Below are 15,088 nucleotides of genomic sequence, written 5' to 3' on the forward strand. Positions count from 1 at the left end.
AACGCCCGCCTTGCCTCACAGCCACGCCACGCTTGGGCCAGCCCCACTGCCTACCAGCACTTGGCTCCGCTCCTTCTTGACAATGACAACGCGCTCCCCGTACACCTCAACCAGGACTTCGCGCACATAGGACACTCTGGTGCTGCCACGATGCTCGTTCTTGGCCTCAACGTTGAAGTAGGGCAGGGAGGTGGTGTTGGAGCACACTTTGGCCAGGGTGTAGGTGCAGTTGCCCATGAAGTTGTGCGTCACCTTGTCAAAGGTGTTGTAGTGAGGGTCACCGTGGACGTGGCAGATGCCGTAGGATTCTTTGAGGCACTCGGGTTTCCCGTCCTGCACCCCGCAGTACTGGCCCGCAGGGCATGAGGCATCGGAGCACTGGACTTTGCTTCCCCGCGCGGGACACCGGCACTTTGAGGAGCAGGTGTTGTCCGTCCAGAACTCCGAGCCCACGGGGTAGTGCTGCCCGTTGTGCCAGCACCCGCACTGCTGGCTGGGCACGCATTGGTCGTTGTAGAGCAGGTAACCGCTGTCGCACACGCATCCCTCCACGCACGGCAGGCTGCAGGTAGCAGGAGCCATCGGGTCAACACAGGTGGCAGGGCAGGCTGCAGCACAGGGCTCGTAGTGGCTGTTGGCCGGACAGGCGATGGCTGCCGAGACAGAAGACATGGCCATTACTTGGAAAATGCGACACTTCTATGTGCTGTCCTTTCCCCTTTGAAAATTTAAAAGTCTCTATTGTCTCTGCGGTCTGCTTGGCTCCATGGGTATTCTACGTCATAGCCGACCAAATGAAAGAGGAAATGGTGCCTCTAAGACTGACGACTACCTGTAGATCCCCACGGCACGTAGCAAAAATATTTCTCATTCCCCACCCCGCTCTTCCATTCCTGTTCTGCGTTTTCCCGAGGGTAACGATCCGCGGCACTGTGTGTGGACTTACGGCAGAAGGTTGCGTTCCTCCACACAGGGATCTTGACACCAAGCGACTGGCAGGCATCCGCGTAGGACTGCAAGCTCTTGCACAGGGCCTCCTGGTCCAGCCCCAGCTCACACAGGTCATAAAAGCAGGTGTCGAAGTAACCGCTGGGGCTCAGCAGAGCGTGGCACATCTGGAACGGGCCGCTGGTGTCAGTGAGGAGCCCACAGAAGCGGCTGCTGGCAATGACTTGCTTGTCGGTCTCATTGCAGGCTGGGGTGGGCAGTGGTCCGGCTGAGCAGCTGTGGAAAGACAGGGAGAAAGGCCGCTGGGTCATCCGTGGGCTTCTCCTGGTGCCTCCCCCTCCCCTTGCCTGACGCGTCCCCAGTCCTGCTGGAGGGCCACACGCACCTGCTGTCGTTGGTCACCTGCCAGCTGTTGCCCAGGCTGGTGGAGTCTGGCTCCAGCACCCCTTCCGGGTTCAGGAAGTCGTCTGCTGCCATCCCGTTGTAGTTCCCACACATGCCACAAACCTTCTGCCCAAAGCTGCTCGGAAGCGTCACCTCCACGCGATGGTTCCCATCAAACTTCACTCTCAAGCCAAAGTCTGTTGTGACCACTGTGTAGAACCCACTGGACGAGACCTGCACGCCTGCGGATGGGGAGCAGGGCAGGACCTCTGCCACTCCATTGACCTGGAAGGACACAAACCAAGACAGGGTTGGAGCAACCCATTTGGCGCAGCTCTCTCCTCTCGCACAGCCCCTCCACCTCTCCCTCTGGTGCTTACCGTCACCACTCCGCCCTTCCCCAGCCTTATCCGCTGGCCAGCCACATCGACATCCACGTATCGGACATAGGACACGCGAGTGTTTCCTCCCCTGTGCTCATTGGCCGCTTCCACGTTGAAGTAGGGCAGCGAGCTGTTGCTCTCGCACAGCTTGGAGAGGGTGTAGGTGCAGGTGCCCATGAAGTGGTGTAGCTGATTGTCGAACGTGTGGTAGTGAGGGTCTCCTTCCACCACGCAGGTCCCTGGCAGTGGAAAGACCAGAGGAAACGTTCAGTTAAGCACCTCCTGATGCCTCTGCTCCCCAGCCCACCCTGCACAAAGAACATCAGCCCCGTGGCTGGTCTACCGCATTTATGAAGAGAGAGAGTTAGTGGAGATGACAGGATAATTTTTTCCAGGCATCCAGTTCAAACCTCCTAGAACACCTACATGCTAGAAGCTGAATTGCCCCACTCAAACCCTCAGGAAGGGAAGAGCGCTCAATGTTTGTCTCAATATGGCATGATAGTGACACAAAGCAAATAACAGCCCTGCAATGCTAATGCACCATGTATCTACTATGGGTTTTGAAGATGACTGAAAATGCTACCAATTATAGCAGTACCTGAGGTCGCCCCAGGAGTGGTTGTTGGTGGAGTGTGTGGCGGCTGTGTCGTGGTGTCCGACAAAGGGGTTGAGGGTGTTGAAGGAAGTGGAGCTACAGAGAGACAGAGCAGAGTTAGAAAAGGTCAGTATCAAGATGGAGATTAGTTTGAGATACCTGGTCCACCCTTCTCAGACACGCCAACAGCGTGACCACAGACACCCAGGGCAAGAATCGCATAGTGACTCCACAGCTGAGATTTCTGCACTCAACTGCTCTCTGAACAGCATTGTTGGGAGATAGAAGGAGACACGCAGCTCCTTCACTACAGCAACTCTATCGCTTGGCCATGAGCCTCAAAGAAAACTAATTGAACACTTACACAAGCAGTACAAGATGGGGATAGGATGTGGCAGTACCTGTGCTTGGTGAGGGCCTTGGTGGCGATGGTGTGTGCAGAGCCTGTGTTGTAGTGTCTGGCGAGTGGATTGTGGGTTCTGGTGTTGATGGACCTAGCACAAGAGGGAGTTAGAGTACGTCCGCGCCAAAATAGGAGTTTTGTCCCAGGCAGTTGGTCCACACTTCCGAAACACCCCAGCATTATGACCAGAGAGGCCCAGGGCAGGGATTGCACAGGGACTCCTCAGCTTAGATTTCTGTACTCAATTACTCTCTGAACAGCATGGCTGGGTGATCAATGGAGAGACGCGGCTCCTTCACTAGAGCAACTCTATCCCTTGGCCATGAGCCTCAAACAAAACTAATAGAACACTTCCCACAAGCAGTACAAGAAGGAGATGGGATGTGGCAGTACCTGAGCTTGGTGTGGGTCTTAGCGTATGCGAAGGCTGCGTTGTGGTGTTTGGCAAGGTGGTCCCTGGTTCTGATGTTGATGGATCTAGCACAAGAACGAGTTAGAGAAGATCTGCACCAACATGGGAGTTTTCTCCCACGTATCTGAGTCACCCTTCCAAACACCCAAACCGTGACCAGAGAGGCCCAGGCAGAGATTGCACAGGGACTCCTGCTTTGAGATTTCTGCACTCAAGTGCTCCCTGAACAGCATTGCTGGGTGATCAATGCAGAGAGGCAGCTCCTTCACTACAGCATCTCTATCCCTCAGCCATGAGTTTCAAAGAAAACTAACTGAACACTTACAACAAGTGGTAGAAGATGGGGATGGAGCATGAGAGTACCTGAGCTCAGTGTGGTTCCAGGTGTATACAATGGCTGGGTTGTGGTGTTTGGCAAGGTGGTCCCAAGTTCTGTGGTTGGTGGACCTAACACAAGAGAGAGTTAGACGAGATCCGTGCCAACATAGGAGTTTTGTCCCAGGTAGCTGGTCCACAGTTCCGAAACACCCCAACATTGTGACCAGAGAGGCTCAGGAATTGCACAAGGACTCCTGAGCTGAAATTTCTACCCTCAAATACTCCCCGAACAGCATTGTTGGGAGAGAAGGAGACACGTGGCTCCTTCACTACAGCAACTCTATCTCTTGGCTATGAGCTTCGAAAAAAACTAACTGAAGACCTACACAAGCAGTATTAGATGGGGATGGGATGTTGCAGTACCTGAGCTCGGTGTGGGTGTTGGCGTATGTGAAGGCTGTGTTGTGGTGCTTGGCAAGGTGGTCCCATATCCTGTGGTTGGTGGACCTAGCACAAGAGAGAGTTAGAGGAGATCGGCACCAAAAAGGGAATTTTATCCCAGGCAGCTGGTTCACACTTCCCAAACACCCAACACTGTTACCACAGAGGCCCGCGGCAGGGATTGCACAGTGACTCCTCAGCAAAATCTCCAGCACTTAGGTCTTTTCCCATCAACAGTGTTGTGAGGTAGAAAGAGAGGCACAGCCCCTTCACTACATTGACTCCATCCTTTGGTCGAGGGCCTTGGAGGAAGTGAAATGACCAGGTGCTACAAGCAGTAGAAGATGGGGAAGGAGCATGAGAGTACCTGAGCTCGGTGTGGGTCTTGGTGTATACGAAGGTTGCGTTGCAGTGTTTGGCAAAGTGGTCCCAAGTTCTGTGGCTGGTGGACCTAGCACAAGAGAGAGTTAGAGGAGATCTGCACCAACATGGGAGTTTTGTCCCAGGCAGATAGTTAGCTAGCTGAGCACTTCCAACGAGCAGTGGAAGATTGGGAGGGAGCATGAGAGTACCTGAGCTCGGTGTGGGTGTTGGTGTATGCGAAGGTCGTGTTGTGGTGGTTAGCAAGGTGGTCCCTGGATCTGTGGCTGGTGGACCTAACACAAGAGAGAGTTAGATAAGGTCTGCACTAACACGGAAATTTAGTCCCAGGCAGCTGATCCACACTTCCCAACACCCCAACATTGTGACCAGAGAGGACCAGGTTAGGGATTGTACAGGGACTCCTCAGCTGAGATTTCTGCACTCAAGTGGTCCCTGAACAGCATTGCTGGGTGAGCAAAGGAGACACGCAGCTCCTTCACTACAGCATCTCTATCCCTTGGCCATGAGCTTCGAAAAAAACTAACTGAACACTTACACAAGCAGCATTAGATGGGGATGGGATGTGGCAGTACCTGTACTTGGTGAGGGTCTCGGTGTATGTGAAGGTTGTGTTGTGGTGCTTGGCAAGGTGGTCTCTGGTTCTGTGGCTGGTGGACCTGACATAAGAGAGGGTTAGAGGAGATCGGCACCAACATGAAAGTTTTGTCACAGGCAGCTGATTCACACTTCCGAAACACTCGAGCATTGTGACGAGAGAGGCCCAGGACAGGGATTGCACAGGGACTCCTCAGCTTAGATTTCTGCACTCAATTACTCTCTCAACAGCATTGCTGGGTGATCAATGGAGAGACGCGGCTCCTTCACTAGAGCAACTCTATCCCTTGGCCATGAGCCTCAAAGAAAACTAACTGAACACTTACACAAGCAGTACAAGATGGGGAAGGGATGTGGCAGTACCTGTACTTGGTGAGGGTCCTGGTGGTGATGGTGTGTGCAGAGCCTGTGTTGTAGTGTCTGGCGAGTGGATTGTAGGTTCTGGCGTTGATGGACCTAGCACAAGAGGCAGTTAGAGGAGATCTGCAACAACATAGGAGTTTTGTCCCAGGCAGCTTCTTCACCCTTCCCAAACACCCCAACACCGTGACCAGAAAGGCCCAGGGCAGGGATCGCAGAGTGTCATCTCAGAAAGAGCCCTGGCACTCAAGGGGTCTGCCAGCAGCATAGCTGGGTGACAAAAGCAGATTAGGCACTTCAGTAGCTATGCTCAATATCTTGCCTGTGGGCCTTGTAATACACAAACTAAATAGTGACTGCAGGCAGTGCCAGCGCTCCAGTCGCCGAGAGGAAAGCCTGCTTGGGCACAGGCTGCATCACTGGCCTACAGGGAGGACATCACTGTCCTACTGCAAGGACAACCTGTGCTCGTGCCTGTAGCACAGATTGCCACCGCAGCTCCTTCACTACAGCAACTCTATCCCTCGGGCAGAAGCCTCAAAGAAAACTAACTGAACACTTACACAAGCACTAGAAGATGAGTATAGGATGTGGCAGTACCTGAGCTCGGTGTGGGTCTTGGTGAATGTGAAGGCTGTGTTGCCGTGTTTGTCAAAGTGGTCCCACGCTCTGTGGTTGGTGGACCTAGGACAAGAGAGACTTAGAGGAGATCTGCACCAAAAAGGGAATTTTGTCCCAGGCAGCTACATCCTTGGCATGCTCACAGCCAGGAGAGGATGGCCAACCAAGTGGAAGTGCACGAGCTGAGTGCCTAGCGCAGACAGTAAAATCATGGATGGGAGACAACAGTACCTGTGCTTGTCCCAGGTGCTGGTGATGTATGTGGAGGTCGCGTTGAGGTGTCTGTCAAGGAGGCTGAGGTTGTAGGAGCTGCTGGACGTACAGCGAAAGAGAGGAGGAGGGTTTCATAATGGGGACTTATTCCCAAACGGGGATGTTGCACCCTTCCCAAACATCACCCCCTCCCTGAACAGCATTGCTGGGTGATCAATGGAGAGACGCAGCTCCTTCACTACAGCAACTCTATCCCTTGGCCATGAGCCTCAAAGGAATTTAACTGAACGCTTCTCACAAGCAGTACAAGATGGGGAGGGAGCATGAGGGTACCTGAGCTTGGTGTGGGTCTTGACGTATGCAAAGGCTCCGTAGTGGCATCTGGCAATGTGGTCACTGATTCTGTGGTTGATGGACCTAGCACAAGAGGCAGTTAGAGGAGATCTGTGCCTACATGGGAGTTTTGTCCCAGGCAGCTTCTTCACCCTTCCCAAACACCCCAACACCATGACCAGAAAGGCCCAGGGCAGGGATCGCAGAGTGTCATCTCAGAAAGAGCCCTGGCACTCAAGGGGTCTGCCAGCAGCATAGCTGGTTGACAAAAGCAGATTAGGCACTTCAGTAGCTATGCTCAATATCGTGCCTGTGGGCCTTGTAATACACAAACTAAATAGTGACTGCAGGCAGTGCCAGCGCTCCAGTCGCCGAGAGGAAAGCCTGCTTGGGCACAGGCTGCATCACTGGCCTACAGGGAGGACATCACTGTCCTACTGCAAGGACAACCTGTGCTCGTGCCTGTAGCACAGATTGCCACCTCACTCGGTGGCATCTCTCAAGCTGCCCTTCCCCAAGCCGAGCCTTGTACCTGCACAGGATCCTTTTTCAATGGACAGATCATCCAATGCTACGTCGCTCCGGATGTCTTCACCCCATTCTCCCTCCAGGACGATCTAAAGGAAGGGACGGTTCCCAGCATTAGCTCCAGCCACACGTGTGAAGTGCTGTTAGAAAGCACGGTTCATCTCAGACGGCAGTGAGAGCCTGTGCCCTTACCTGCATGTCTTCTGTGCTGTGCAGTGTGATCTCTCCCAAGTTCCACCTGTCCCCGTGGTTCCCAACACTGCTCCAGACCAGCACTAGGTCTTCGCCCTTAGCCACGTACACCCGCAGGGCCATTGTTTCAGCCGCTCCGTACATGTGATACCAGAAGCGGAAGCAGTGCGGTCCTTCCAAACTGCACTCTGGACTGACCAGGTGAGCCACAAAGCCGGGGAGAGCATTGCTCCCTTGCAGGTAGATGTAGTAGCCGTCTGAAACAAAGCGTGAGCCACACTGTCGCGCACCATCAAGTCTAGACAAAGCACCCAGGGACAACCCAAGCACAGTCCGGGCAGTACCCGCTGCTGCAGTTCAAGGCAGGCAAAAGGAGGAGAGAGCAAACACAGGTCCTTCGCTAGCTACAACCCTCTCCAGCCCTGAGTCCACCTATGAACCGTGCTCTCTGGGCCACGGCAGCTGTGTGGCTCAGACTGGGCAATGGCACCACCTCCAAAGCATCGCCACAATCCTCGCATGGCTCTGCAGCTTTGGGGCCCACTCATCATTGGCTTCTGGAGAAGCCAACGTCTCCAAAAGAACAGACCCCTTCCTGTTCCCTTGAGAAAGCTGGGTCATCAGGCTTTGCCTTTCTTTCCCCCTCGTGTGGCAGGTCCTCGCCTGCCCTGAGGGTACCACAGACTGATTCCCACGGCTGGAAAGCTTCCTAAAGAAAGGCTCTGGCTCTGGGGGAGACTGTCACAAACGGCTCTGGATCAAGGCCAGGAAACACGTGGCCTGTATTTGCTGTGACAAGAGGTTTGCTGTCATCTTCCCAGGGACACTTCTCTGCCTGAAGGACCGCTCTGTACTGCTTGCTGTTCTTACCTCCTGTCGTGTGGTCAGAGGAGGGGCCGGTATTTTGCGTGGGCGTTGGACCCTTGTGCCTTATCCAGTCAATGCTGCTGTAATCCGCCTGGACCCACTCACAGAAGTCGTGGTCGAACGTGCAGGTGAAATCGCAGTCCATTGAGGGAGCTGGATATGGTGCAGAAAGGGAAGCAGAGTTTCTAGAGTGAGGGTGGGGCCACCTTTTCCCCGTGTCCCACAGGGCACACCTACATCCCTGGCATGCTCACGGCCAGGAGAGGATGGCCAGCCAAGTGAAAGTGCACGAGCTGAGTGCCTAGCAGAGCCAGTAAAAAACATGGATGGGAGACAACAGTACCTGTGCTTGTCCCAGGTGCCGGCGATGTTGTTGTATGTGGAGGTCGCGTTGAGGTGTCTGGCAAGGGGGCTGAGGTGGTAGGAGCTGCTGGACGTAGAGCGAAACAGAGGAGGAGAAGATGTGTATCATAATGGGGACTTATTCCCAAATGGGGTTGTTGCACCCTTCCCAAACGTCCCCCCACCATGAAAAAAGCAGTGCAGGACAGGAATTCCACGGCATCCCTGACACAAAGAGTCTCTTCACCCAAGGGCTGGCCCACCAGAGTGGTTAGGCAACACAAGAGAAACCTCCACCGTTCCTTGAATTTAGGCCACAAAGGAGACCAACCAAACACTTACCACAGCCCGTGCCAGCGCTCCAGTCTCCCAGGGTGACGCCTGCCTCAGCACAGGCTGCGGCATAGGCCCCCAGGTCATTGCAGAGCTGCTCCGTGCTGCCACCCGTGGCACACTGGTCATAGACACAGCTCTCAAAGTACGTCTGGGGTGGCAGCACTGCATGGCATGGCTGGAACGGGCCACCAAGTTGCGTGAGGGTTGCACACTGCTCGTTAGCGGCCTCCTCCTCCTCGGGGGAGCAGGACGCAGGCGGGCTGAGCGTTGGGTCACACCTACAAAGCAGACAGAGAGTCCTGAGCTCACAGCAGCCTGTGGACCCCAGCCACACCGTTCCCTGACCTCCTTCCCAGCCAAAAGCTCAGCCTCTGGAGTCCAGATCCCTCGCTGAGACAAGGCACCTGCAAATGGTGGGCATCATGGCCCACAGTCGCCATTCCCCTCCGTGGTGTCAGAAGGACAGAAACAAATGGCCGAGGCAGTTGCGATCGCAACGGCTCAGGAAAAGCATCGTGCCGAGGCCCCGGCCCACTCTCTCCGGGGTCAGGAACAGTGAGATGCAGCGTGTGGAATGGGATGGCAGGGCCCTGCACAGAGGTCACCAAGGACTCCAGAGCAGAGCGTCTATGGGGAGAGAGCACCGTGCACCCTGACACTGCCCCAAGCAAGCCAGCCTTGACGGCAAAGGGGCACGGCCACACGTCTGGCACCCAGTTGCAGACAGCGCATCCCACTGGTGCGTGGAGCAGAGAGGTGAGACGCACGGACCATACGTCTGCTGCTGCAGAGCCTCTACGTGCTCTCACACGTGTTCCCACAAATGCCTGCCTCCTCTGCCTTGCCCCATGCCTGCCATTACCAACCCTCCCTTCTTGTGCCCCGCACAGCTCCCCAATCCCGCGCTCCCTTTTGTCCGTCATCTACGCAACGGAACAAGGACTCACGGCCACTCATCATCCGGCACCAGCCAGCTGGCTCCAAAGTCATTGAAGTCGGGCACGACAACCCCGTCGGGCCGCGTGAAGTCGTCCTGCTGGCTCCCCGTGTACGTCCCACACAGCCCACACAGCTTGCCCTTGTGCTTCTCAGACACCCTCACCAGGAGCTCATGGTCCCCATTGAACTGCAGCTGCAGGCCCAGCTTGGTAGAAACCCGCACGTAGGAGCCGCTCAGGGAAACGTTCACACCGGGGGCAGGAGAAGCAGGCAGGGAGGCCAGAGCACCGTTGATCTGAATAAGGGGCAGAGAGGGAGACAGAAGCGTAAAGAGATGCCCTCCACTGAGAGGTCACTGTTCTTCACTGCGATGGTGCCAGGGCCCAGCGAGTCAGAAGCACGGATCATAGAATCATAGAATCATAGAATGGTTAGGGCTGGAAGGGACCTTCAAAGGTCATCTAGTCCAACCCCCCTGCAAGGAACAGGGATATCTCCAACTAGATCAGGTTGCTCAGGGCCTTGTCCAACCTGGCCTTGAACGTCTCCAGGGATGGAGCATCCACCACCTCTCTGGGCAACCTGTTCCAGTGTTCTACCACTCTCATGGTAAAAAATTTTTTCCTAATATCCAACCTGAACCTACCTCCCTCTATTTTAAAACCGTTACCCCTTGTCCTATCATAACTGGCCCTCCTGAACAGCCTCTCCCCATCTTTCCTGTAGGCCCCCTTGAGGTACTGGAAGACCGCTATAAGGTCACCCCGGAGCCTCCTCTTCTCCAGGCTGAACAGCCCCAACTCTTTCAGCCTGTCCTCATAGGAAAGGTGCTCCAGCCCTCTTATCATCTTCGTGGCCCTCCTCTGGACCCTCTCCAACTGGTCCATGTCCTTCTTATGTTGGGGACTCCAGAACTGGACGCAGTACTCCAAGTGAGGTCTCACGAGGGCAGAGTAGAGGGGGAGAATCACCTCCCTCGACCTGCTGGCCACGCTCCTCTTGATGCAGCCCAGGACGCGGTTGGCCTTCTGGGCCGCAAGAGCACATTGCCGGCTCATATTGAGCTTCTCGTCCACCAGTACTCCCAAGTCCTTCTCCTCAGGGCTGCTGTCGATCCATTCACCACCCAGTCTGTATTTATGCCTGGGATTGCCACGACCCAGATGTAGGACCTTGCATTTGGCCTGGTTAAACTTCATGAGGTTGGTACGGGCCCACCTCTCCAGCCTGTCGAGGTCCCTCTGGATGGCATCCCTCCCTTCCAGCGTGTCGACGGCACCACACAATTCTCGGATTGCACGAGAAACCCTGCCCAGGCTACGAGAACAGCTGCTACCCTGCATACGGCACACCGAAAGCTCGGGAGAACAAGCCGAAAACCTGCTGCCGCGCCATCAGCCTGACCTGGCCTGCTCAGAGCCTCGCCGTGCTCTTCGGTGAGCACGCCAACAGGCTCAGAGAAATACCGAGCTCTTGCCGGGGACTGAGCAGTAGTTAATGGTGCCCAGGGCATCTGTTGCTCCCGGGTGTAAAAATGAGGGGCTTACGTAGACTGCCTTGTTCTTGCGCAGTGCAATGTGGAGGCCTTCCACGGACAGTGCCACGGAGTTCAGAGCTGTCCAGCTCTGGCTGCCACGATGTTCGTTGCGGGTGGTGACACTGAACCCAAGGGAGGCGTTGTCGCAGCCCGTCACCACTGTGTAGTTGCAGGAGCCCTGGAAGTGGTGAAGCTTCCCATCGAAGGTGCTGTAATGCGGGTCGCCGTAGATGTGGCAGAGAGCAGTGCTGGCTGCGTAACAGCCCCTCTGGCCGTTCTGGATCTTGCAGACCTCGTCCTCACCACAGGACAAGGCAGAACAAACCATCTGGCCGTTGCCTTCACAGCGGCACCGGCGAGTGCAGTTCTCACTCACAGAGTACTCGCCTTCCTGCAGGCAGAGAGACACCGAGCGTCAGCGTACGAGGCAGGAAGGGAGAGGCAAGGGAATGCCCTGGGAGGGGTGCAAGCCAGGGCGGGGTTTTCACTCACGCTGTAGTAGTTGCCCTCAAAGAGGCAGCCACAGTGGGCCTCGGGCACACAGGTGTCTCCGCTGAGGAGGAAGCCAGAGGTACATGCACAGCCCTCCATGCAGGGCTCGGAGCAGTTCTGTGGGGCTTGTCGGTCAAGACAGGTGGCAGGGCAGCCGCTCATGCAAGGGTCATAGTAGCTGTTGGTGGGGCACAGCACGGCTGCAATGGGAAGGGGGCGATTAGGAGAGGCGAGCCTTCAAGGAAGGACGACCTTCTGGGAAGGGGAAGACCAAAGACTTGCTCTGGCCAGAGGCTCTGGGCATGGGGAGCAACACTCTTCCCTTCTGGCAACTGCGAGGCAGGTACTCACGGCAGAAGGTGGCATTCCTCCAGGGAAGAAGAGTCACGCCGGCTGCCTGGCATGCGTCAGCGTAGGCCTCCAGAGCAGCGCACAGGACCTCCTGGCCACCATTCAGGGCACAAAGGTCATAGAAACAGGTCTCAAAGTAGCTCTGGGGGTTGATCACGGCGTGGCACTTCTCAAAAGAGCCGGGCCTGGCAGTCAGCGTGCCACAGAACTGGTCCGATCGGTAGAGCTTCTCCTCTTCTGCACTGCAGGGTGGGGAGGGGACGGGCACGCCGCAAGAGGCGTCGCTGTCTGGGACCTGCCAGCTCTCCCCCAGCGCATTGGAGTCTGCGGCTTGCTGCCCGTTGGGCATCATGTAATCGTCCTCTCTCCGGTTGTTGAAGTTCCCGCACATGCCACAGGTCAGGTTGAAGTAGGCGGTGGGCACCTTCACCTCCACCGAGTGGTCAGTGTCGTAGGACACTCTGAGCTTGAAGTCTGTCTCCAGGACGATGTAGCGGCCGCTCCTGCTCACCGTGATGGCACCTCCCGCTGCGCTCACCGGCAAGGTCTGGCGCAAACCGTTCACCTAGGGCAGACACACCGCAATGGACCCTGGCCTTGTCCCTGCTCTCCCAGGGGTCTCCTGCCCCAGGCAAAGCAGCTGCCAGGCCGGGCACGGCAAAACGCTGCCCACGGTGCCCTGGCACCCAGACGCCCCTGTGCCTTGCAGAGCCACGTCTCTGTTCGGCACTCTGCAGGCGACCCTGTTCAGCACGGGCCACGTTCCACGTTTGCCTCTCCCTCCTCCAACCCCTCCGGAAAGGAAAAGCAAAGCAACCCAGTGGCTTCAGGGGAACCCACCCGGGCCTGGGACAACAGGGATGTCCGGCACGTGCCAGACATCCAAGAAAACGCCCGCCTTGCCTCACAGCCACGCCACGCTTGGGCCAGCCCCACTGCCTACCAGCACTTGGCTCCGCTCCTTCTTGACAATGACAACGCGCTCCCCGTACACCTCAACCAGGACTTCGCGCACATAGGACACTCTGGTGCTGCCACGATGCTCGTTCTTGGCCTCAACGTTGAAGTAGGGCAGGGAGGTGGTGTTGGAGCACACTTTGGCCAGGGTGTAGGTGCAGTTGCCCATGAAGTTGTGCGTCACCTTGTCAAAGGTGTTGTAGTGAGGGTCACCGTGGACGTGGCAGATGCCGTAGGATTCTTTGAGGCACTCGGGTTTCCCGTCCTGCACCCCGCAGTACTGGCCCGCAGGGCATGAGGCATCGGAGCACTGGACTTTGCTTCCCCGCGCGGGACACCGGCACTTTGAGGAGCAGGTGTTGTCCGTCCAGAACTCCGAGCCCACGGGGTAGTGCTGCCCGTTGTGCCAGCACCCGCACTGCTGGCTGGGCACGCATTGGTCGTTGTAGAGCAGGTAACCGCTGTCGCACACGCATCCCTCCACGCACGGCAGGCTGCAGGTAGCAGGAGCCATCGGGTCAACACAGGTGGCAGGGCAGGCTGCAGCACAGGGCTCGTAGTGGCTGTTGGCCGGACAGGCGATGGCTGCCGAGACAGAAGACATGGCCATTACTTGGAAAATGCGACACTTCTATGTGCTGTCCTTTCCCCTTTGAAAATTTAAAAGTCTCTATTGTCTCTGCGGTCTGCTTGGCTCCATGGGTATTCTACGTCATAGCCGACCAAATGAAAGAGGAAATGGTGCCTCTAAGACTGACGACTACCTGTAGATCCCCACGGCACGTAGCAAAAATATTTCTCATTCCCCACCCCGCTCTTCCATTCCTGTTCTGCGTTTTCCCGAGGGTAACGATCCGCGGCACTGTGTGTGGACTTACGGCAGAAGGTTGCGTTCCTCCACACAGGGATCTTGACACCAAGCGACTGGCAGGCATCCGCGTAGGACTGCAAGCTCTTGCACAGGGCCTCCTGGTCCAGCCCCAGCTCACACAGGTCATAAAAGCAGGTGTCGAAGTAACCGCTGGGGCTCAGCAGAGCGTGGCACATCTGGAACGGGCCGCTGGTGTCAGTGAGGAGCCCACAGAAGCGGCTGCTGGCAATGACTTGCTTGTCGGTCTCATTGCAGGCTGGGGTGGGCAGTGGTCCGGCTGAGCAGCTGTGGAAAGACAGGGAGAAAGGCCGCTGGGTCATCCGTGGGCTTCTCCTGGTGCCTCCCCCTCCCCTTGCCTGACGCGTCCCCAGTCCTGCTGGAGGGCCACACGCACCTGCTGTCGTTGGTCACCTGCCAGCTGTTGCCCAGGCTGGTGGAGTCTGGCTCCAGCACCCCTTCCGGGTTCAGGAAGTCGTCTGCTGCCATCCCGTTGTAGTTCCCACACATGCCACAAACCTTCTGCCCAAAGCTGCTCGGAAGCGTCACCTCCACGCGATGGTTCCCATCAAACTTCACTCTCAAGCCAAAGTCTGTTGTGACCACTGTGTAGAACCCACTGGACGAGACCTGCACGCCTGCGGATGGGGAGCAGGGCAGGACCTCTGCCACTCCATTGACCTGGAAGGACACAAACCAAGACAGGGTTGGAGCAACCCATTTGGCGCAGCTCTCTCCTCTCGCACAGCCCCTCCACCTCTCCCTCTGGTGCTTACCGTCACCACTCCGCCCTTCCCCAGCCTTATCCGCTGGCCAGCCACATCGACATCCACGTATCGGACATAGGACACGCGAGTGTTTCCTCCCCTGTGCTCATTGGCCGCTTCCACGTTGAAGTAGGGCAGCGAGCTGTTGCTCTCGCACAGCTTGGAGAGGGTGTAGGTGCAGGTGCCCATGAAGTGGTGTAGCTGATTGTCGAACGTGTGGTAGTGAGGGTCTCCTTCCACCACGCAGGTCCCTGGCAGTGGAAAGACCAGAGGAAACGTTCAGTTAAGCACCTCCTGATGCCTCTGCTCCCCAGCCCACCCTGCACAAAGAACATCAGCCCCGTGGCTGGTCTACCGCATTTATGAAGAGAGAGAGTTAGTGGAGATGACAGGATAATTTTTTCCAGGCATCCAGTTCAAACCTCCTAGAACACCTACATGCTAGAAGCTGAATTGCCCCACTCAAACCCTCAGGAAGGGAAGAGCGCTCAATGTTTGTCTCAATATGGCATGATAGTGA

At 56.4% G+C, this 15,088-nt stretch overlaps 1 protein-coding gene across 1 annotated transcript in view; it reads right to left on the reverse strand.

Annotated features, from left to right (window-relative positions):
* LOC104371950 (IgGFc-binding protein-like) overlaps positions 1-15,088 on the reverse strand; it is an 80,212-nt gene that overhangs the window by 57,765 nt on the left and 7,359 nt on the right. Inside the window, exons 18-37 of the mRNA XM_086618619.1 lie at positions 14,888-14,919; positions 14,578-14,819; positions 14,199-14,482; positions 13,812-14,089; positions 12,920-13,518; positions 11,977-12,541; positions 11,626-11,825; positions 11,144-11,524; positions 9,605-9,891; positions 8,664-8,935; positions 8,323-8,406; positions 7,983-8,132; positions 7,113-7,369; positions 6,925-7,009; positions 5,229-5,321; positions 2,317-2,409; positions 1,713-1,954; positions 1,334-1,617; positions 947-1,224; positions 55-653 (exon numbers count right to left, since the gene is read on the reverse strand). Of these exons, the coding sequence (XP_086474745.1) occupies positions 55-653; positions 947-1,224; positions 1,334-1,617; positions 1,713-1,954; positions 2,317-2,409; positions 5,229-5,321; positions 6,925-7,009; positions 7,113-7,369; positions 7,983-8,132; positions 8,323-8,406; positions 8,664-8,935; positions 9,605-9,891; positions 11,144-11,524; positions 11,626-11,825; positions 11,977-12,541; positions 12,920-13,518; positions 13,812-14,089; positions 14,199-14,482; positions 14,578-14,819; positions 14,888-14,919 (5,305 nt within the window). The remainder of the gene's footprint in view (positions 1-54; positions 654-946; positions 1,225-1,333; positions 1,618-1,712; positions 1,955-2,316; positions 2,410-5,228; positions 5,322-6,924; positions 7,010-7,112; positions 7,370-7,982; positions 8,133-8,322; positions 8,407-8,663; positions 8,936-9,604; positions 9,892-11,143; positions 11,525-11,625; positions 11,826-11,976; positions 12,542-12,919; positions 13,519-13,811; positions 14,090-14,198; positions 14,483-14,577; positions 14,820-14,887; positions 14,920-15,088) is intronic.

Source organism: Tauraco erythrolophus, chromosome 11, assembly GCF_009769465.1.
Source record: "Tauraco erythrolophus isolate bTauEry1 chromosome 11, bTauEry1.pri, whole genome shotgun sequence".
Taxonomy (NCBI): Eukaryota; Metazoa; Chordata; class Aves; order Musophagiformes; family Musophagidae; genus Tauraco; species Tauraco erythrolophus.